At 35.9% G+C, this 22,433-nt stretch overlaps 1 protein-coding gene across 2 annotated transcripts in view; it reads right to left on the bottom strand.

The window, feature by feature from the left end:
• Positions 1-11,783, bottom strand: part of LOC116167679 (matrix-remodeling-associated protein 5-like) — a 79,258-nt gene extending 67,475 nt beyond the window's left edge. For both annotated transcript variants that reach the window (XM_031483133.1, XM_031483134.1), the window contains exon 1: positions 10,556-11,783. In XM_031483133.1, coding sequence (XP_031338993.1) covers positions 10,556-11,338 — 783 coding nt within the window. In that variant the 5' untranslated portion in view covers positions 11,339-11,783. The remainder of the gene's footprint in view (positions 1-10,555) is intronic.
• Between the last annotated feature and the right edge of the window lie 10,650 nt (positions 11,784-22,433).

Raw genomic sequence — 22,433 nt, 5'->3', positions numbered from 1 at the left:
TGATCTTTTGGATCCCACTAATTTCTTTTCCGTTTCATGCAATGCAACCGTCGCAAAATTACCATTCAATTTGCTTCATGTGCATGCCCTGGTCAATATTTCTGCTGTGCTCCCATGTATAAGATGTAGGTAATGTAGGAGAAGATATTCGACTTTAGACTTCGAAAGGTGAGCAACCTTTGCACTTCCTCGTCAAGAAGGGAGCTAGATAACTTTGAGGGCACCCGAAATTAGCCTTATGGGATTACAACATTGCTATCGCTTCCTTTGGTTCTAGTACTCAGAACCACGTGGCCCCCAGAGGGGAAAATGCTTAGACGTGAATGTCCGAACGGACCTCTATGTTTCACCTTGACCTACTTTCAAAGGTCATCGCCAAGTGCCGAACAACCTTTGAACTTTACCTTGACCTACGTGGGGCGCAAAAAAAATGGGATTGTTGACCTTTGGTAACATTGAAAACCAAAAAAATACTTCCTCATTGCCACTGTTTAAGCTCTACAAGACAGGCTTGAAAGATTTTCAATAGGTTTCGTTTTAGAAAAATGATCATCAACTTTATTTGTTGCCGTAAAAAAATTAGTAGCATTTTCTATTACACAGATACAACGATGTACAGCACATAAAAATAACATAAAAGTTGGTTTCAACAGGATGGTGCACCCGCAATTGATGCATGCAAGACGATCAGGTTAGTAACTTCGCTATACGCGCACTTCGAAACCCAAGGCACCATTTTCCAGGTCTAATTGTACAGAAAATCTGAATTTTCTAGCCGATATAAATAGATAGAGATACAATAACAATCCCATGCATACGATAACAAATACAATATAATTATTATTATAAACTACAAATGATAATTAACGAAATAAACACAAACATAATCAATTGCGATGCGAGTATGTTTAGCCCTATGAGTTATTATTTCCCTAAACAAACAAGGCATTATTCATTTCGAGGAGCTTAAACAAGGGATGCATGTGCTGCTAATGAACCTTCCTGTGAAATTAATGAATAGCATCATAGCTGAAATTCCCCAATTTAATAACGTATGATTATAATTGTTACAACCGCAAATTTCCGCAGAGGTACGTGTATTTTTAGACACTTCTCCCATTGCAATCTTTCAGACTGCGTCATAAAACAGAAGCATAAATGGGCACTTTTCTTTCTTGGGGCGCTTTTAAAAAGTGATATATAAAAGTCAAATATTACTTAAAAAGTCCTCATTTCGCTGTACTTTTATTTATAGGCTATAAAATTTAATGATGTTCAAAATTCGCTACAATTTTGGAAAGTTCCAAAGTGACTACAATGCGATGTGCCTGTAATTACTCGAATACGCATTTTCCGATACAATAAACTCGCCTTTTGGCAATAAACTGTATAATGTAAGGTAAACATTAGGGTAGGTATATGAATAATTACTTTACGTTCGAGGGAAAATTAATGTAGATAAAGCATTTCATTAGGCACAAAAGGAAAGTTTTATTATACCAGTTTATTTTTACCATTACAATGAACCAAGGAATAATCCTAAACGACTATAGAAACGAGGCTTCTGAATAATTCAATTAGTTGGATTAATAATCCATCAGCTATTGTTGGCACCTGTTACGTGCTTTCTATTCATCAGTCTGCACTATTTATCAGGTAAAAAGGGTGGGAACAGGGGCTATCATTTTGATAAACGTTGAAACTTATTTATTTATTAGAAATTTAATTAAAGCGGACAGTGCGCCAAATTTGCGAAAATAACGACGTCTACACGAGAGAAATAACGGTTTTCCACATAACAATTGCCCCTAATGAAAAATCGATTGGAACAGATATCAAAAACCATTTCACACGCTTCGCTCTGAAACGAAATCGTTTAGGTTTTATCATTCTATATTTGCGTTTTAGGTCCTAACTGAAAATTCATCTCATATTATACGCTTTACATGGAATTACGCCTAAAACCTAGTGTAGGTAACAATTTAATTATTTAATAATCTCCTTAATTATTATCCTTGGATCAAAGGGAGGAAGTTAATCCTACTTTCTCATAATGCTAAAGTTTTTGTTAGCAAAACCCCAACGCCTAGTAAATTACAACATGGAATGTCTTCTATTGTATTACGAATATGAGCACATTGGCATAAACTGATAAAGCAGTTACAGAAAAACCTCCCCTAAATTAATTAAATCAACCAACAAAACTTCTTAGTGTTCAGACTTCGTGATGAACTTTGCAACACGTAATTCTTTTACCTTACAACTTCTTGCTTCTGGCACACTGTACAATTGCATGTGTATATATTGACTTAAAAAAATTGCCAGAGACTAGTTACGGTAAAGACTTTATAAACTATAAGGACGTATTTTTATCCCTTCAAAAAAGATATAAGATATTAGTACAAAAGAACTCAAGTTAGAGTAAAACCCTCAGTTCAGTTCAGACACCAATTTCGTCGAGCAAAATGCTCTGTTTCCGTGGAGAAGATAAGAGCAATACTTTCAGTCCTTCTTATCGGAGCTTACCTTGAACTGCAACTCTGGACTTTTGTAACCCTAGTCAGACCTACCCACTGACACAACTGGGGCGCGCACGTCGGCAAATTTGTTTAAATAAAAAAAAATTTTATATTTAAAGCATTACTATCAAATCATGAGGATGAGACATGTCTACACAGAAGCTCGCGTTTAGAAAAACTTCAAAGTGCTCAATTCGGAGTTCCCTTCCATGGGCAAATTGATGTAAAACACAAAGCTACGTACGACGAAGTACATTTTAAAATTTTCGTTGCTTCCCCAAATTAGAATCATTATCCTTTCGTTTTTGCTTCAAGGAAAACATCCTATCACGCCCTGTATATAACCATTTTGCCTGTCTCTGTATATATTCACACTTACATTCGTCAGTCAGAATTCATCGAACAACAATCTAGTATCAAGATGTTGCCATACAACCATGGACAATAATGAACTTGCTTGTTAAAATGCAACACGTCATTTACATCGAGCAATGTGCACAACACCAGAAACCGTCGTTACAATCGCCCTCGTCGAAGCTGTCGTTTAACTAGACCATCCGCAAAACGCTGTCGCTTTAACAAAAGCAACAACACCATCGCTTTATCGCTTTCGATGTACTGACCTACTTCGAAACAACAACAAGTAAGTCCTTTCATTCATATTCCTTTCGTAATTATACCAATTTCTAGTATTGTGTCGTCATACCGATTGCCAACCGAGATTTAAAATAAATTACTTTATTTGTATTTTTTAATAATAAACACGTTAAATCATTCGTGTCGATATTCTTTCATCCCTCTTATACAAACGCATTGTAAGCAATTACATTTCATTATACAGTTCATTACATTATAAACATATAAGCTGCCTTATTTGTACGCTCCAATACTTTTACATAAATTTACAACAAAAATTTCAAAATCAAATGTTTTACATTCATGTCTTAACAAAACATCCACGGATAACTAGATCTTACTGAATCACCAAGACTGTGATGGCGATGCATGCAAATAAATTTCTTTTTTTGTCGTTTATATCTCATAATTAAAAAATCCAATATGGCCTCCATAACAAATAAGAAAGCCTATTATAGAAATTCTGATATTCAGATTGTCCGAAAAAAGTGCCCATATAAGGTGCTAACGGGAACCGTCCATTTCGGAGCGTTTTCGCTAGGAAAAACGAAATCGAAATTTGGCATTTTCAGTTTTTCGGTGATATCGCCGTTATATTATAGATTTTTGAAAGTTTCAAGTACACTTATTTAGTCACAAAAAGGGGCAATTTTGACCCCGTTTAGCGTACACTATCTCTCACCGTTACGGGGATTCCAATTAGTGAACCACAAATTGGCACCACCCTGTACTGTACTGTCTCTGAGGATTTATTTATTTATTTGTTTGTTTGTTTGGTTATTTATTTATTTAGTCTGAATTTTCTAAATATTTAAGGAGGGACACTCGAAGATTCTGAATATTTTGAAAATTCTGAAGATTCTAAAGATTCCAACGAACGATTCTGAACATTCTAAGGGTTTTTAGGTTCTCGCTATTATACAAATACATAGATGTCCGCTACCAATTTTAATGACCACCCGTTATATATCGGTGCTTCGTTACTAAGAAACCGTATTAGCATCCAGATTTATTTATTTCTTTTAGGAGTGAGGAGTAGAAGGTAAAAGTAATGTTTGAATTTGTAGAGCCGTGTATAATTGATCAGTGTTATTGTTCCCGTAGAGATATGTAAATTATTTTTGCAGTAGCCGACAGCCCGACTTTTCAAAATTAGGCTTTTCATTATTTTTTCACTTTATAAAGTTGTGAGGCATCTATCTGCTGTGTGAATAAGATACCCAACTTTTAAATTGCATTAAAATGAAATTCAATTCATTTAAGTTATAAAATATAAGAATAGATTAAAAGTGTGTTGAGGATGTTGATGGTAACACGCTGTTATAGCTGTCAAGCGTAAACGGCACGTCAATCCATTTCAATTTGTTACAAGAAAGAAGTGGAATATTTAGGTGCTCTTTGTATGCTTCAGATTTTTTCATTTGTTATTAAAATGTTGTTTAGAGTCTTGAGTTTTATATGCATGTAATTGAAATTTGCTTCAAATTCCCAAAATATCCAATAAAGTGTCTTAATTCTATCACAGTTAACTCATCTACGATGTAGTTTCATTTATTAAAATGATATCAGACAGTTGACGGTAATGTAACAATTTAGATCCACATAGAGAATAAATCATTACAATTTCATTGCGATCCAGACGGAGAGCAACGTCGTTGACGATCATATGTAGTATTTTCCAAAAGTTATTTAGAAACTCTGAGAAGCGCAATGAAATTATAAATTACAACTTTTCCCAGTTGGTTTACAAGAAACTGCAGTTTGATTGTATATATAATTATAAGAAAGCGCTTTTATATTAAAAGATGATCACCATGTAGCGAATTCCACCATATGATGGACTTAACCTGAAGACAGAAACGTAGCGACCTAAATATTGTAACGTATCGCTTTGAAGCACGTTTACATATAAAATGCACGATTCTGATGCTACCAATAATTTGTAACATATAGAGATGAGGTATTTGTAAACACCGAACTAGTTTTCAGCGTGCAACATTGATAGTAGTGTCTCATTGCAATAAATATTCATCAATCCTAATCTCCCATGACGATAAATTGCGAGAGCGATGAAACTTTCCGAAATATTTAATTTATAGCTCTCAACAAGTTTCGCGGCACATTATTTTGAAAACTTTGGAAGAAAATTAGGAACATTTTCATTAGTAATAGCGAAAAATTCAGTGAAGAGAGTTGTAATTTTCCATTTTCGATGAAAAGCGTGTCCTCAAAGATTCTTTTATTTAATTGCTACTTTGTAACTAGCTTTTTCATTTTAGAACGTATTCGTGTTTTCTTTTAACTTCAAACATTTCGAAGCAATTAGATATAGTATAGGGAAATGGGACATTCACAAACACGAAACACCCTTAAATGACATAAAATCTAGCATAAAATGCTACTGAACTTAGAGTTGCCAACCCGAACCCCTTTAAAAGCAGGATACGAATCGCATACTATTTTCAGTAGGGGAATTTTTTGACACCCGGCTGTCATTCGGAAACACGACTATTAATCCGGCTCATATTCAACAGCACTGATCCTTGAATTCGTAGATTGGCGGGGGTTTGAAATCGCTGTCTCTTTTCGTTCTCGAATTAGACGGGGAACAGACAGACGGGCGGACAAAACCACCACATAAGGGGAATTTCTTTCGAAATAATTCCCTAAAAATGGATTTACTTCTCAAGCTATAGAGTATAGCCCCCTACACTCTACAGTGTTAGGCATGACGAATTACTTAATTAGTTTTCATTTAGTACTGTGTAATTAAATCTGTTTTGTGTATGAAACTTGCTCTTAATTTTAATGTTTTTATAGTTACGTTAGGTAAGCAAATTCAAACTTGGTCAGAATATTTACCATGCCGGTACTTATAGTCATTATCGTTTATGGTACCTAGTCCAAATTTTGGTAAATAAAAAATTAGTTACAATTTCATTATTTTTATTGCAGTTTCTACTTTTTTGTACCTACCGTATCTTTTATTTATGCGCTGTGATGTTTCATATCTAACAGTTTTGAATTGAACGTTCCCGCTCTAAATTTTGTAAAAGAAAAACGCTTCTGCTACTTCACTGCATATCTATACGAATACTCGTATTGTTCTCATAATTCCTTTAAAAGGACTTATTTGTTACTTACACTATTTTCAATATGAACATGTGTGCATAACCAGGCAAGCAGCTAAACTATCGGTACGACTTCCGGCAAATAATTTCTACGTGACTTATTCACATAATAGAGAATAAGTGTTTTATTAGCCTTTATTCATCAACTAATTACCGATAATTTACATTCCTTTTAAAAACCAAGGTCTATGTAATTTTCAAAATATAATTTTGTTCGATTATTTAATAATGGCCAATTGCGGATACTTTTTTATTTTTTAGCGCAGTTCCCAAGGGAATTGACGATGGGCAAACCACTGCATGAAATTGGTACAAAAAATACCTTTTTCAAGAAAAAATACCTAAAATACTTTATTTTCCGAAAAAAATAACTCAAATTGCCTTTTTCTACATAACTCGTTCATTTTAGGTATAGGCAGGGGTTTAGGAATACAATCACAAACTACTTTTATTATGTAATCTATGTAAAATCTATTGATAAACAAAAGGAAATAATTGCATTTAAAAAAGTGCTCCCATTTCCAAAATTGTAAAATTTGAATCTGAGCAGAGAACACTCTCTACGAGTGCATTGGACAGCTTTATTTAAAAAAATACTTTATGGTCTCTTATATCAAAGTTATCCCCAAATTTTGCGTAGATTTAAAGAAATGAATAAAACTCGGTCATGCCGTTGAAAATAACAACGTGTGTGCGCCAGCTTCCGGTGTAACAGCATGTCGAATAAAAAAAAATGTAGGCGAAACAAGTATGTACAGGGTGGTTCACTTGGTGACTCACCATTGTGATCTCCGTAACGGTGAGAGATACAGTGTAGATTAAATGGGGCCAAAATTACCCCTTTTTGTGACTAAATAAATGCATTTGAAACTTTTGACCGAAAAACTGAAAATGGCAAATTTTGTTTTCATTTTTCCTAGCTTAAAAGATCAAAAATGAACGTTTCCACTTAGCACCTTCTATGAGCATTCTTTTTCCGAGAATCTAAATCTGGTATCAAAATTTCCATAACCCGCTGGATATAGTAGTTACAGGGTACTACTTTTTTATTTCTTATGGACACCATATTGGATTTTTATAGAATAAGATATTAGAAGACAAAAAAATTGATCCATTTGAATGCATCGCCTTCATAGCAAGATCTAGTTACCCGTGGATGATTTGTTGAGATATGAATGTAAAACATTTGATTTTGAAATTTTTCTTGTAAATTTACGTAAAATTATAATGTGACACGCTGATACGTCATTATTTTTCTTTTTCTGTCCTCTTATCTTGTTACGTACAAATCCAATACGGCGCCCATAAGAAATAAGAAAGTAGTACCCTGTAACTTCTACATCTAACGTGTTATGGAAATTTTGATAATAGATTCAGATCCTATACTTAGAAGGTGCTAACAGGAACCATTCATTTCCAACGGTTTAAGGTAGGAAAAATGAAAACGAAATTTGACATTTTAAGTTTTTCGATGATATCTTAGGTATTTTCAACGAAGTAAAAAATTTCAAATGAGTTCTTTTAGTCATAAAAAGAGGCAACTTTGCCACCATTTAACCTGAATTTGACCCACTCTGTACAACTTTTCAAAAACCTATTCACATTACTTTTCGTCAGCTCGTAGTTGAGCATCCTGCATAGTCTTATGCATTCCTGCAACGCATCCTATATCCTATAACTTTACTAAAGAAAAAATAGTACCTATCTCATTTGCCTATAAGGTATGATAGAAATTATAATTTTCCCAGCTATAACAACCATAAAATGTAAACATTATAAAGGGAGGATGTGAACTCATCATCGCAATAGAGATAATGGTTATTAGACTCCTCGTTTATGATACATTCCATTCAACGCCAAATAAAAAGAAGACTCAGGGCAAGTATTTATAATGGAGTGCGACAAATTCCTTCATTTCTTCCAATAAATCTGCTTTATTTCGCAAACTAAATTAAGCGGCTTTACATACCCTTTTAAGGAATCTTATTATAGTCCCTAATAGGCGCCTTAAATGGTACCTAGTAGGAGGGCTGCGGGAAAGGTTGCTGGAATCTAGTAGCTGCAGAGATGGAATAGCAAAAATATTGGGCGTTAAGTAAAAGATTTCATCAGTGAATATAATATTACCTAGTTTTTATTGTTAAATTACTTTCAATTATTAGTTTGTATATATACGCAAAGAACTTTTCTATATGAAAGTTGTTTAAACATTTTATTTCCCATAAGGTAGCATGCCATTGTTTTTATTTCAGAAAACAAATGAATAACGAAAAACAGTTGAATTTTTTTAAATAGCAATGGACACTTTCATTAGGCTCATTTGATAGAGATTTTTTTCTCTTTTCAATGACGTAAAACGTTAGCACAGGTGTAGAAAAAATTAATTTTTATTTGAAGCTTTTTGTGATAGGTTATGCCACTGTCTTGCAGTTATTGGTGAACATTCATTGAGATGAAACCATTTTACTACTAACTTCGTGTTGTCTTCACGGTTTAATAAGAAACGTACACGTTCATTTGTTTTATTTTGATGTAGGATATCTGGATTAATGTTATTGATCAAATTATAATACATTTTTTTGAAAAATTTTCTTGAATAACTAACATGTTATATTATTGAAAAGAAAAAAAATCTCTATCAAATGAGCCTAATGGAAATGTGCACTCACGCACTGCAATTTTAAAAAATTCAATTGTTTTTCGTTACTCATTTGTTTTCGGAAATAAAAACAACTGAATGCTGCCTTATTATGGGAAATAAAATGTTAAACAAACCGAGATACTATATTCCATCCATAAATGGGCACCCTGTGTAGTGTATTGTAGTAAGAATGAATGTGGCGAGATATCATTTGTACTGGATTTTGGGGCAAGTATAACCGTTTTGTACATTTATAACCACTCGCATAATGCTAGAAAACTGCCTGTTATTTTTTTCTTGAAAAAGCAAATGGTCAAATTTTAAGATCTTATAGGTAAGGTTGGAAGCAATACGCAAAGATACCAGTTAGTTATTTAAAAGCAAAGAGGACGGGAAGAAAAGTTCTATTTGTAGCAAGACGCTTCCAAGTGCCAAATGAAGGAGTTTCTCACCCATATATCGACTTTCAACAATAAGAATTCTAATATCAATTTCAGCTCAAAAGGATTGAGTTTTAAATGTACTGGAGCCATTTTAAAATGGATTATTACAGAGACCAGAAGAATTGAAATGGAAATCACCACTACAATGAAATAGAGCATTGTAGGGTATGAAAAATTTCGTGAAGATCAAGAAACACGATTTAACATGAACATTTGATCGCAAAAAGGCCTTTGCAGTCGAGTCAAATGGTAGAAAGTAATGCCCCCGAAGTTTAAACGAGGATGCTAACAAAAATTGAATTGTTACTGATGAAAAACTGATATTTTATTTGGAGTGTATTCAGATCAAAGGTAAATATACCAGGGTAAATACTTCGGAAAGGTCATTACTAAATTATATAGGTAGGTATAGATGTTTCAACAGGTTACGAAGCAGTTTTAGGAGGTGGTTTGAATTTTAGTATAACCCCCCTTCAACACACATCCTGATTAAGAAACCCATGCAGCTTCATGGTAGTTTAAGTTTACCTATACGAAAAATGAGATTTAAAAACAAGGAATGGCCATTATTTCCTTACGTTTTATTACTCAAGCAGAAGTTATTATTTGGTACGTTTAAATAAGGACTGTTTTCCAGGGAAGATATATTGTAAAAATCAACACTGATTTCATCAGATCGTAGAATGTGGAGTAATATAAAAATGTATCTCATGAAAAACCATAAAATTGTTTCAATTTTTAGTTCTCGCCATTAAATTGGATCTTTAAGAAGAATCGTTAATCTCTGTCCATTCAAGATGTTATGAATAAACAATATACGTTATTTATAGCCCTGTCGGATCCAGTCTCCCTTAACAGTAGTCATTTGAAAATTTTCTACTTCGAAGGATAAAGCTTACGGTTAATTAATTTAAAATTACAAGCGCGAACATTTCATTTGCGTATAGGATTCAATCGATTATAAACGTTCAAACTCTACCAAGCTTTTATTTCAATGGAGGAGAAAACGCGTCAAAATCAGACTGCAAGGTGCAGTTTCAACCGAAAGAATCTGGCCGTACGTTATCCAAATATTTTCTTTTCTCTGTAGAAGATTTATACCGTAAAATATTGGAAGCATAAAACTAATAAATTTTATGAAAATGGTTAAGTGACTTATTAATCTAAAAAAAAATGGAAACTAACCTGAGGAGGGCATGCAAATTGATCAGAGGGCACATCTTCCCACGGCACATCCATCAAGTGTTCGGGTTCCTTACATATTAATGACACCGAACGGAGGTTACTTGCTAGAAACCAATCACGAAAGCCGCGTAAATCGCAATCACATTTCCAAGGGTTTCCATCTAACGCGAGAGATTTCAAGTGGGCAAAGTTCATAAAGGCCGTTTCTGACAAATTGTTCAGCTTGTTCGATTTCAGGTTGAGCGATTCTAAAGCAACTAAATGAATGAACGAGTTCCTATGCACACTCTCTAACTGACAGCCCTCAAGCTCGAGAGTCCTCAGATGAGGGAGCGTTGGGAATTGTGCCTGTCCAAGTTTCCTTAGCGGATTTCCATTCAAGCACAACACTCTAAGTCTTTCATTGCCGAAGAACGTGTTCGCCTGCAAATTAGCTATTTCGTTATCTGATAAGTCGACCTCTACGAGGATAATTAACTCGCGAAACGCATCCCTATGGATGTCACGAAGACCTGTCGCGCGCATGTAGATACGTTGAAGATTGACCAGTCCGACCTTCTTGAACGCATCCTTACCCAATTTAGTAATTGAGTTGCCCGATATATTCAAGACCTGCATTTCAGAATCTAAAGATTCGGGAAGGGTTGTAAACCCCGCATTTCTGCACAGCGCCGTCTTCTTTCCATTTGACCATTTGCAGATGCAAGGTGCTGGGCAGTCGGTCCAATCGGGGGCCGCGAGGGCCAACGCCGCTGCCAACATCAGCAGGGTGGCAACCGCCATGCCCCGGGGCTCATGGCGCAAAAATTAGCCCCTTTGCGCGTTGCATTCTTAGATGTCTCTCATCTCGGCGCTTCCTTCCCGAGAAAACACTATCTAACTAACTCATCTTCACACACTAAAAAATCCAGCTCAGTATATCGAAACGCAATCCAAAGCTTCTTGATTTTGTAATTAATTACAAATTAGTTTAATCCAATTAGGAAGAATCGCACAACACAACACCTAAACATCTTGTTTACGGAAACACTTTCTTTGATATTTTTGGTACGAATGTTTGTAAACGAAAGCTAAAAATATCACTGCGGGTAAACGTTTCGTATTCGAAAAAGAGAAAAACCGTACGCGCGTCTGTTCGCAAAACGAGTTCGCCGCACTATGATTTTCCTCAACGGCTTTATGGGTCGCGGCGCCCGTATTGTTGCGTCGGCGTCGTCGTGTTTGAAATGCGCCGCCCAACCTATACATTTCTATTCTACGGTAGGTATATGCGAAGGTATAAATCCGTATATAATCCAATTTTACACATTTTCGCTTTAATTTTATGAAATAGAGATACAAGTTTATCATTTTAAACACATTACTTGAAACTGCATATAAACTATTAGATCAATCAATCTGCAAATCTGTATACCTAACAATTTTTTATAAACCATAGGAAGGGTAGAACTTTCTCACAATTCGAAAATGTACAATTTACGCGCGGTTGCCTGCATGCTGCCATCTGTAATGCTTTGCCATCATCACAGATTCTTTCTTTTAGAGGCGATTTTCAAAGACAGAATGAGGGTTCTGTAGAAAATTCAAGATTGTGTCCTGATTTATTCGCGTCTAGTACAGATGGCAATACCACCATCTAAAATCCATATTTTGAATGTGGAACAAACAGCCCCAGAAAATTTCTATTCACAGTTGCAGTTGCGGTGTGCCTTTATTCTTGTAAAATATAACATATTTGGAACCAATTTTTTTAACAGAATAATTAAATTCAACATCTACGTTAAATTAGGATGTCATAAAGTACTTACACTAAATTAACCAACGTGCTTTGTATTTCACATTCAATATTCCAAAGTGTTACTTTTCCTCCCTCCCGGCGTGATTGAAAGGCAATGAGGGACGAAAAGTCACACAATTTATAATCAATGGTTACCTGGAATAGCTATTTTTAATTAATTAATAATAATAATATTTATTTACAGGGAAACCCCAAAAAAGAACAACAATAATAAATTACCTATAACAATAACAAGTTTAAAGTGTACATTACACATAAAAAAAACATGTTATGCAATATTAATTAAATTAAATTAAATAAATATAATAACTCACAATAATAATATACATTACATTACATTTGTATAACAAGGGAGGAAAGTTAAAGATTCCCTCTCGCGTGTGAAGTATAATGCCCGACGCGAAGCGGAGGGCAGAAATCACACAAGGAAGGGATATGTATAACTTTCCTCCAGAGTTATACATATGATTTTTCTATTACCTCAACTTTAATTTAGCAAAGATAATTAATTTTTACGGTATGATGACTGCTTGCCATCTAGTTACACTAAAAAATTTAGGGTGTATCCATGGTGAAGTTATGTTGCCATGGTAGCGGTATCAAAGAGTGTACTTGTAATGTACTGTGTCAGGGTTGCAAAATAAACCGGGTTATGCGATAACACTTTATTTCCAACCAGCACATACACATTTGGGTAAAAATAATAATGCGTTATATCAAAGCTTAAACATACTGACTTGAACATAACCCCGCTAGCTAAATGTCATTTTTCCATATTTATATGCAGGGTTGCCATATTGGCTTAATACACAACAGTACTCTTTGGCGGTATAAACAGTAGCTTGTGTACTGGTCGTTTCTGTAATTTTTCATCAGGAAATAGGAAAACATTCCCTCAGACATTTTAGAAGAAGCTAATCAGGCATCGCTTGATCTATTGTCTTTAAAGCACGCGCAACGAGTTTAAGGGCACGACGCAAAGCGGAGTGCCTTTAACGTTGCAAGTGCTTTAAAGACCAATTATACACGTGTATCTTATAGTATTTTTTATTATACCTGCAGTATAATTTAAAAATAGGAAATACAATGAAATCATATTGACGTTATACCAAAGAATATTGGTTATACTCGAATACATGTCTAATTAAGTGGGCTGGGTTTTCCTAATTTCACGATTGCCATGGAAATGTCACTTGACGTTTGCTTATAAAAATCATCGTCTTTGGAATAAAACGATTTGCGTTGAAAAAGATAGTACACCGCCCATTAAATCGCTTGTTGTAAAATCTAAACAAACGTTGGTAGGTGTAAAATCCCAATTCAGTAAAGCCTATTATAACTGTGGAGACCCACAGTGGATGCGGATCGGAACGAGAAAGAAGAGTAGGCGTTTGTCATTAGATAGAGAACTGTCATGGAACTGTCTATGAGTTAGATGTGTTTGTTGGAGTTGAAATAAAAAGCGTATTTTCAAATAGTGGTGTTTTACTGGGTTATTACATTGGCGACGAGGATTTAAAAGAAACTTATTTCGGTAAGAAAAGAAAAGGGGGAACATAATTATGTTCCTAATACAAATCGGTTGCAAAGTCAAACCGAAGAGTGACCGTTAAATCGGACACAGAGGGCGCGCACTAAACTGCGCACAAAGAGTGACCGTTAAATCGGACCAAAAGGGCGCGCACTAAACTGCGCACAAAGAGTGACCGTTAAATCGGATCAAAAGGGCGCGCACTAAACTGCGCACATAGGGCGTCTGTTCAATCGGACTCAAAGGGGCGCACTAAACTGCGCACATAGGGCGTCCGTTAGATCGGACACAGAAACGGATAATCCGTTACGCAAGCAAAGTGAGTAAAAGAAACGTCACTGTGACAAGATTAAATAAGTATTATACAATAGGTTTTTTTTTAAAAAAAAAAAAAGCACCTTGAAATGGAGTATTGTAACATAAAACCGTTCCTTTGTGACAATATAGACAAGGCTCTGTTACGTACAGAATGGGAGAAATGGTTGCGATCGGTTAAATTGTATTTTGAGGCGGAAGAAATAGTACATCCTAAGAAAAAAACGCAGTAAGTTACTGCATTTTTGAGATACAGGACGTGGCATATAATCTTCCCAGGGCCATCGAAGAATACGACGAACAACAGAAAAATGACGTTTTTGGAGTATTAGTGAAAAAGTTAAACGATCATTTTTCTCCGGAACAGAATTCGACTTTTGAACGTCACGTGTTTAACTCCATTAAAACGGAAGGTGGAGAAACCTTTACTAAATTCTTGTTAAGAGTAAGACGACAATCGTCAAAATGTGCATTTGGGACTTCCAAAATCGAAGCCATAGATATCAACTTAAAAGACAAGTTGATCGACTCAGGGGCACCGGTGGAACTGAAGAAGAAATTATTGGAGAAAGAGAGGTGTCTAGATGAAGTCATAGAACTGTCGGATACATGAGGAAATAAGCACGCAATCCACAGTAATGAACCAAGTTAACTCAGAACCAGGTCCGTCGTACGTTCACATTAATAAGGTGGAGATAAAGGGAAGGCAAAGTAATGAATGCGCAAGATGTGGAAGGACCGATCACAAGAATCGAAAGTTAAGTGTCACCGCTGTGAGTTAGTGGGGCATTTTGCTACCAAATGCAGAACGAGAACCACTAAGCGACCTGCTAGGCTTGAACCAAAAGGAAATACGAAGAGATGGCGGAATGCAGTAAATCGAGCGGATGACCTCTCACAAGAGTGAGAAGAGGACCGAGAAGTAGAAATCGAGAGGTTTGATTGTTTTAAGGTGGTCGAGTGGTAGACAATTCAGCAGTCAAAGATGGACTAATTGAATGCATCGTGGGGGAGGTGTTAAAATAACCATGCTCATCGATTCCGGGTCAAAAGTGAACGTTATAAACGGCACAGATTGGAAAAAGTTGACGCGAAATAAAACTGTAGTCTGGAAATTGAGCCTAAGTAGTGAGAAAACGTTGAAACCTTACGCTTCTGGAATGTTACTAGTCGATCACAAATTTCGGTCCACAATCACAGTAGGAACAAGGCAAGAAATAATTGCGGATTTCTTTGTTTTCGAAGGAGGAGACATCTCTAGTAGGAAAAGACACCGCTCTTCGACTGGGAATACTGAAGATGGGTTTGAACGTAAATGCTTTAGTGGAAAACACGTCGTTTCTGAAAATCAAAAACGTGTTAGTTAAGCTTACCATAGACCCGAGAATAAAACCGGTTCGACAACCTCTTCGAAAGGTACCCATCACGGTGGAAGAAGCAGTAGAACAGAAATTGGACGAGACTTTAGCTAAAGGAATAATTGAGAAGGTCCGTGAACCTAGCGAATAGGTGTCCCCAATAGTAGTAATTTTCAAGTCGGGTGGCGACATCCGTATTTGTATTGATATGCAGAGGGCAAATATGAAGCTATTCGGCGGGAAAATTATCCCTTACCAACCTTTGATGGGTTTGTAACTAAACTGAGAAACGCGCGGTTCTTCTCAAAGTTGGACCTGCTTAACGCATACCACCAGGTGGAATTAGATGAAGAAAGTCGCCCAACAACGACATGTATTACACACAAGGAAATGTTTAAATATACACGTTTGTTGTTTGGGGTCAATTCGGCTCCAGAAATTTTTCAGCGTATTATTGAGGCCATATTTGCAGAGTGTGAAGGATGTTTAAACTGCATAGATGACATTATTATTTACGGAGGTACCGAGGAAGAGCATGACAAATCTGTCAAAGGTGCTGAAAACATTAAAGGAAAATAACGCCGTTCTTAATGACAACAAATGTTTATTCAAAGTCCAAAACTAGGAGTTTTTAGGCCACAAGCTGTCAGTAAATGGAATCGAGGCAGCAGACAGCAAAGTAAAAACTATCCTTGAATTTCGATCCCTAACACTAAGGAAGAAGTCAGGAGTTTTCTGGGTCTTGTGACGTATATGGGGAAATTTGTTCCTGATCTTGGTATTCATTCTTGGATTCATTGATTGAGACAAATCATAAAGCAAGACGTCAAATTCATTTGGACATCGACGCATCAAAAAGCATTCGACAAGTTAAAACGAATGCTGGCTAAACCACCAGCGCTGAACTAGAGACGGATCATAAACCCCTAGAAGTAATTTTCAAACCGTCTTCAAAGCCGCCCGCCAGGATTGAAAGGTGGGTGCTACGCTTACAAGCGTTCAAATTCAAAATCATTTATCTACCTTCGAAACAAAACATTGCAGACTGTGTGTCTCAGCTGTGCCCATCCTATTCCAAAGAACCTTTCGAGGTTGGGAGCGAATACCATATACATATACCGTCATAGAGGCGGCAACACCAAAAGCGGTGATTCAAAGATATTTAACGAAAGCAAGAACGATGAACTTTGCGAGGAAATCGTATTATCATACCTAACACCGTTAGACACACAGATTTTGAATTTGGCTCACGAGGGCCACCCGGGAGAAACAGCTATGAAACGACGATTACGGGCAAAAGTGTGGTGGCCACAAATTTATCGAGAAGCTGAGAAAATTGTGAAAACTTGTTTGGATTGTCTCCAGTGTCCACCAATGACGAGACATAAGTTCCCGAACGGGCCGTGGCAACATATTGCTATCGATTTGATGAAGGCTGGTCCTATATCTGAAAAGATACTGGTCGTGATCGATTATTTTTCGCACTACCAAGAGATCAAATTTCTCAAGTCTCCTACGGCAGCCACCATTATCGCGCATCTACAGGAAATGTTTTCTCGACTTGGAATACCGAATTCGATACGAGCTGACAACGGGCCCCAGTTCGCAAGAAAGGAGTTTCACTTGTTTTGTGAGGGAAGCAATATTGAGTTTATTCACACAACACCTTATTGGCCGCAGGCCAATGGGGAAGTGGAAAATCTAAACCGATCAATCTTAAAACTATTGAAAATAAGTCATACTGCAGGAAAAGACTACAAAGCTGAACTGCAGGAATTTACTCTGATGTGCATATAATACGGCATCGCATAGTACTACCACAGGTAAATAAATCCCCGTCGGAGCTTCTCTACGGCAGAAATATTAGAGACAAAATCCCAACTATCTACGATTTATACAGTGAGCTGACGGATGAAGAAGCCTATGATCGAAACCTGCTAAATAAACAAAAAGGAAAGGACCTGGAAGACCGGACAAAGGGCGCGCGAGAAATTGACATAAATGTTGGAGATCCAGCTTTAGTCAAGAATGTTGTCGTTCCCCATCAACTGATTCCGACTTTTAGTAAGGACACTTAAAAAGTTCAACAACGGTCCGGAAATGAGTTGGTTCTGGAGGGAGCAGGGCGCGTTATTCGACGACACGTCAGCCACGTTAAGATAAATCTTAGATACATCTTTTCAGCAGCCTGCCGCGGGCCCGGAGACATCCAACAATTCGAAACGTTTACAGGATTTGGAGGACGGTTCGATAACACAGAAGGTAGCACGTCCCTCGAGCCATCTGAAATCCCGAAGGTAGTGAATACACTCAGATTGGAAAGAAAGGGAGGAATGTGGAGACCCGCAGTGGATGCGGATCGGAACGAGAAAGAAGAGTAGGCGTTTGTCATTAGATAGAGAACTGTCATGGAACTGTCTATGAGTTAGATGTGTTTGTTGGAGTTGAAATAAAAAGCGTATTTTCAAATAGTGGTGTTTTACTGGGTTATTACAATAACTAAAGAATGAAAAGTTGTTTCCATGGATGAATAGGAAGTTACTTACGAATAAAGTCTTAAATGCATCGATAATGCTGGCATGTATGAAGGAAATGTCAAACGTATTTAAATCTTCTATCTTTTGGTGCATTCATTCAAAACTTCACTTATTGCTGCGACTAAAAAGTGGAACAGATTTGGAAGCATACCCCAAATTGAGCGCGTTTGTGGAAGCTTCAACCAAAGGATAGGTATAAGCCAAAGCAATGTTCTGCATTTACAGAAAGCGACCTAAGAGGATTTTTTATTTCAACCCCAGATGACAGTTTCAAAAGTCATACTTGAAGTATCATTACCTAGCAACTTTAAAGCACGTGTGTTTTATAGGCCTTTTTCGCACGCATTTGAGTGTTTCAAACGGAGATTGTGATTCAGGTATAATAAAAAAGAATATACTGCTACACTGAAAAAAAAGAAATGTTGTCGCAACTAACAATTAGTTACTCCAACTAATTTTTTTAGTAGCTATAGCCTCAACAAAATTATTTGCTGTAGGAAATCAACATAACTTGTTGGAAGTAAATTTGTTCCAGTAGCTAAAACAATTACTTGTGACAAATTATACAAGTTAGTTAAGAAAGCATACCATTTTTGTTTGAGGAACTAAATAAGCTTGCAAAAAAATTTGTCCCTGTAACAAGTAATGCTTAGTCGCAGCAGCAGAGCGGTATTGTTATATAAACTAACGAGTATTTGCTGGACCTCCTAATTTGTCCTTTTTTATCTTTGTTGTAGTAGCATACCATTTATGCTGGAAACTCATAAATTGTCTCAAATGATTAGTTGGATTAACTATGAATCCTGGTTGGAACAATAAATTTTCCGCTCTCTCTGCATCGTCCACGCGTTTTGGTGATGTCAATTAAAACAAATCACTTTTTTTTTAAATACACATTTATTAAATCACTTACTGTTTACCTAACTACAAAAGAAAAACTTTTTTATCATTAACATCTCCAAAGACAAAATATAAAACACTTAAATTAAAACCGAGATTAAAACTTACCTACACTACATGTAAACAGCTTTTACATATACAGCGTGTTTCGAAATTCGCGCACACGGACTATGGGATGGTGTTATACAAAGAAAACTGAATAAAAAGTTCCTCGACCAGTTTCTGATCAGACCGGCACTTTTCGAGTTGTCGTTGTTCGAAAAATCTAAAAATGAAAATGCCGGAAAACAAAAGATAGTTCAAAACAATTTATGGATTAAAGTTACACTTACCTTCAAACACCAAAAGTAGTTCCGGGAATCCCCATTGTTCCAATATATCACCTACACTTTGTTCAGCCATTGAAAAAACATTAAAATACTAAAAGTTCGTAATGTAAATAACCGAAATTCAGTAGGTACAAGATTGGCGACTTACCGTGAAAAAATGAGCTAGTAATTATGACACTGGACAGGGTCACAGAGTACTTTGTAATGATGTCCTCTCACATCTGGCTGGCACTCTGGGACATGCAAGGCAAGGTGAGATAAGCACATCCTGTCAACTACTTGGGAATTGCATGATTGCAGTATTATAAATAAAATTTTATATTATTTTCGTCCTTCAAGTTAAGGAATTTAGTATGTTGTCAGAAATACAGTGGTATTAGGTTTATCAGCAAACTGCTTTTTGTTAAGGCATACTTTTATGTTCATGGAATCAATGCAAAATGCTCGTTGGCGCTCTTAACAAAAAATGTTTGCTATCCTCCAACAAAGTTTCATTATTAACCCCAGGAAATCGCAACTACTTGGGAAAACTAAAGCAGTAAATTATTTAGTTCTAAAAACCATTTCTTTTTGCTGCTGCAACAATATGCATGTAGCAATTCTAAATTTGTTACCACAAGGAAGTCATTTTTTTCAGTGTATCAAAAATTGGACGATGGGGAGAAAAGTCAAGAAAATTGCTGAAGAGGTAATGTTAGCATATTTTGCGCATCATTCTAAAACGCTTAAACCATCGACGATGTGGAGTAAATATTCAATGTTACGTACCACATTACTTATATAAACGACAACGTACCTATGCAAAAGTCATAGCTTTACTTAAACGTCAAGGAAATGAGTATAAACCAAAGAAAGCTAAAATTTTCTGTAGGAATGACATAACCAGATTTCTTTCGCAGGCGCCCGATGACTATTACTTGCAAATGAAGGTAATGATGAGATGATTTGAATTTGATAAATTATGAACGCTATATTTTGTTCGTAGGTTGCTTTAATATTGGACTTGCCGGAGCTTGCCGTTGCGATGAGTTAATGACATTGCATGATATTCAAGAGAATATGGAGACATATTAGTTGTGAAAATACCCGATAGCAAAACAAAAAAGCAAAGAACATTTGTAATCACTAACGAAACCATTAATGGAACAAGTGTAGGTACATGGAATTTATAGAAAATATGTTTCATTGCGCTCTGTTAAAACTGAACATACAAGATTATTTGTTGATTACGTGAAAAGGAAGTGCACCATCCAAGTCATATAGTCCAGGCTATATAATATTTTTGTATGAAAAAAATTAGTTACCGGGCGAAACCGGGTTTTAACAGTTTTAAGATATACACGCTTTTTGACATGATAAATCAACATGTTGGATGTTAATAAACATTTTTTTGAAATCTGTCTTCTTCCTTCTCTTTAATGTTTGCCTAAATATTCTCTTTTGTTATCTTATGCTCAACTGTTTTAGTTAAAACATCTTTATTAGGTATTTCTTTTTTCTGCATTTTTACCGCAATAAAAGCAATTCGAAATAAAATCGAATTATATGTATCTTGCTTCCTGATTCTTGAACAATTTATTTTTGTTCACTGACTCTTCTTCCTGCTTGTTTTATAGCTGATGCAATTGCGTTGGGCCTGTTGATAGATAAACTTGCAAAATCTGCAATAAGAACGTTGGTTTTACCGGCCAAAAGCAAATGATTTGGGATGTCAAACCTGCAGGAATAAACTTTATGAGGATTAATTCCTGTAAATTAACGATCAACAGGCCCAGCTTAATCCCATCAGCTGTAAAACAGGCAGGAAGAAAGGTTAGTGAACAAAAACATATTGTTCAGGAAGCAAAAGAATTCGATTTTACTTCAAATTGCTTTTATTGCGGTAAAAATGCAGAAAAAATAAATAATAAAGATGCTTTAATGAAGGCAGTTGGGCACTGGGAAACAAAAGAAAATATTTTAGCAACATTAAAGAGGAGAGAGAAGACATATTTCCAAACCTGTTTATTAGCGCGGATCCAACACGTTAATTTATTTGCAAAAAAGCCTATTTACCTACTGTCAAAAACGGTGTATCTTAAAACTGTTCCTCCCGTTTTTGCCGCTTTTCTTGAAATTTTTCTATTGGAATAATATTTTTTATTTTTGATTATTAAAATGTAAGTCGTTACGAAAATTTTGCTACCCCGCGCACATCTGTACGATGAAAAAAAATAGATTTTTCATCCCCTTGAAAAAGAGGTGATTTTTTACAGAAAAAATAAGATCTTGGAAACGGTTCAACTTTATAGGCCCAAACAATTATCTTCTGTTTTGTCATAAAACAGGTTATGTTACCTCCAAATTTCAAACCCCTACGACATTTTTTCGCAAAAATAAGAATAAAAAACGAAAAAAACAGTTTTTCCGGTTTTTCTAGGAAAATTTGAGGTAATGTGAAAATAGTGTAGATACAAAAGTTGCTCATTTTTTTAATCTCTATAACTTTTACATTTAACATTTTCGTCTAAAATCAATAGTTTTGTCACAATTTGCAAAATACCACTTTCCACCCATTTCAACCCCCGTAATTTCACCCGCGGAAAAATTCAGCTGTTTTAATTATTTTTTCCCAATTTCTATTCATTTCACCTGCCTGAAAAACCCGGTTTCGCCCGGTAACTAATTTTTTTTGAAAATAAATCATTTAGAGCTATATTTAGCCTGGACTAATAGGGAAAAATACAATTGCCAAAATACCATATAAAATTGCAAAGTACCTCGAGCTACCAGATGCAGAAGGTTACACTGGGCATAGTTTTCGGCCTCCGCGTCTTTGTTGGTTGATGCTGGAGGAGATTTATCCGAGTTTAAAGAGGTATTGAGGATGGCGCTCTACCAACGTAGCCGAGGGCTATTTAGAAGAATCAATCGTAAAAAAAGTAAAGTTTCTAACCAAATTATATGCGGAATGCCCTCCACAAAGGTTTCTGGAGAACATCAAATGTACTCTACAAACATTGAAAGTACAGGTTTCAATGTCAATCAATCTTCCTCAACTTTTTCTGGTAACGTTACTTTCAACAATGTTACTAATTGCACCTTTAACTTCGGTTCTTCTACTAGCACTG

Source organism: Photinus pyralis, unplaced genomic scaffold, assembly GCF_008802855.1.
Source record: "Photinus pyralis isolate 1611_PpyrPB1 unplaced genomic scaffold, Ppyr1.3 Ppyr1.4_LG4, whole genome shotgun sequence".
Taxonomy (NCBI): domain Eukaryota; kingdom Metazoa; phylum Arthropoda; class Insecta; order Coleoptera; family Lampyridae; genus Photinus; species Photinus pyralis.
Note: the sequence above shows the minus strand (reverse complement) of the source record. Positions and strands in the feature narration are given on the sequence as shown.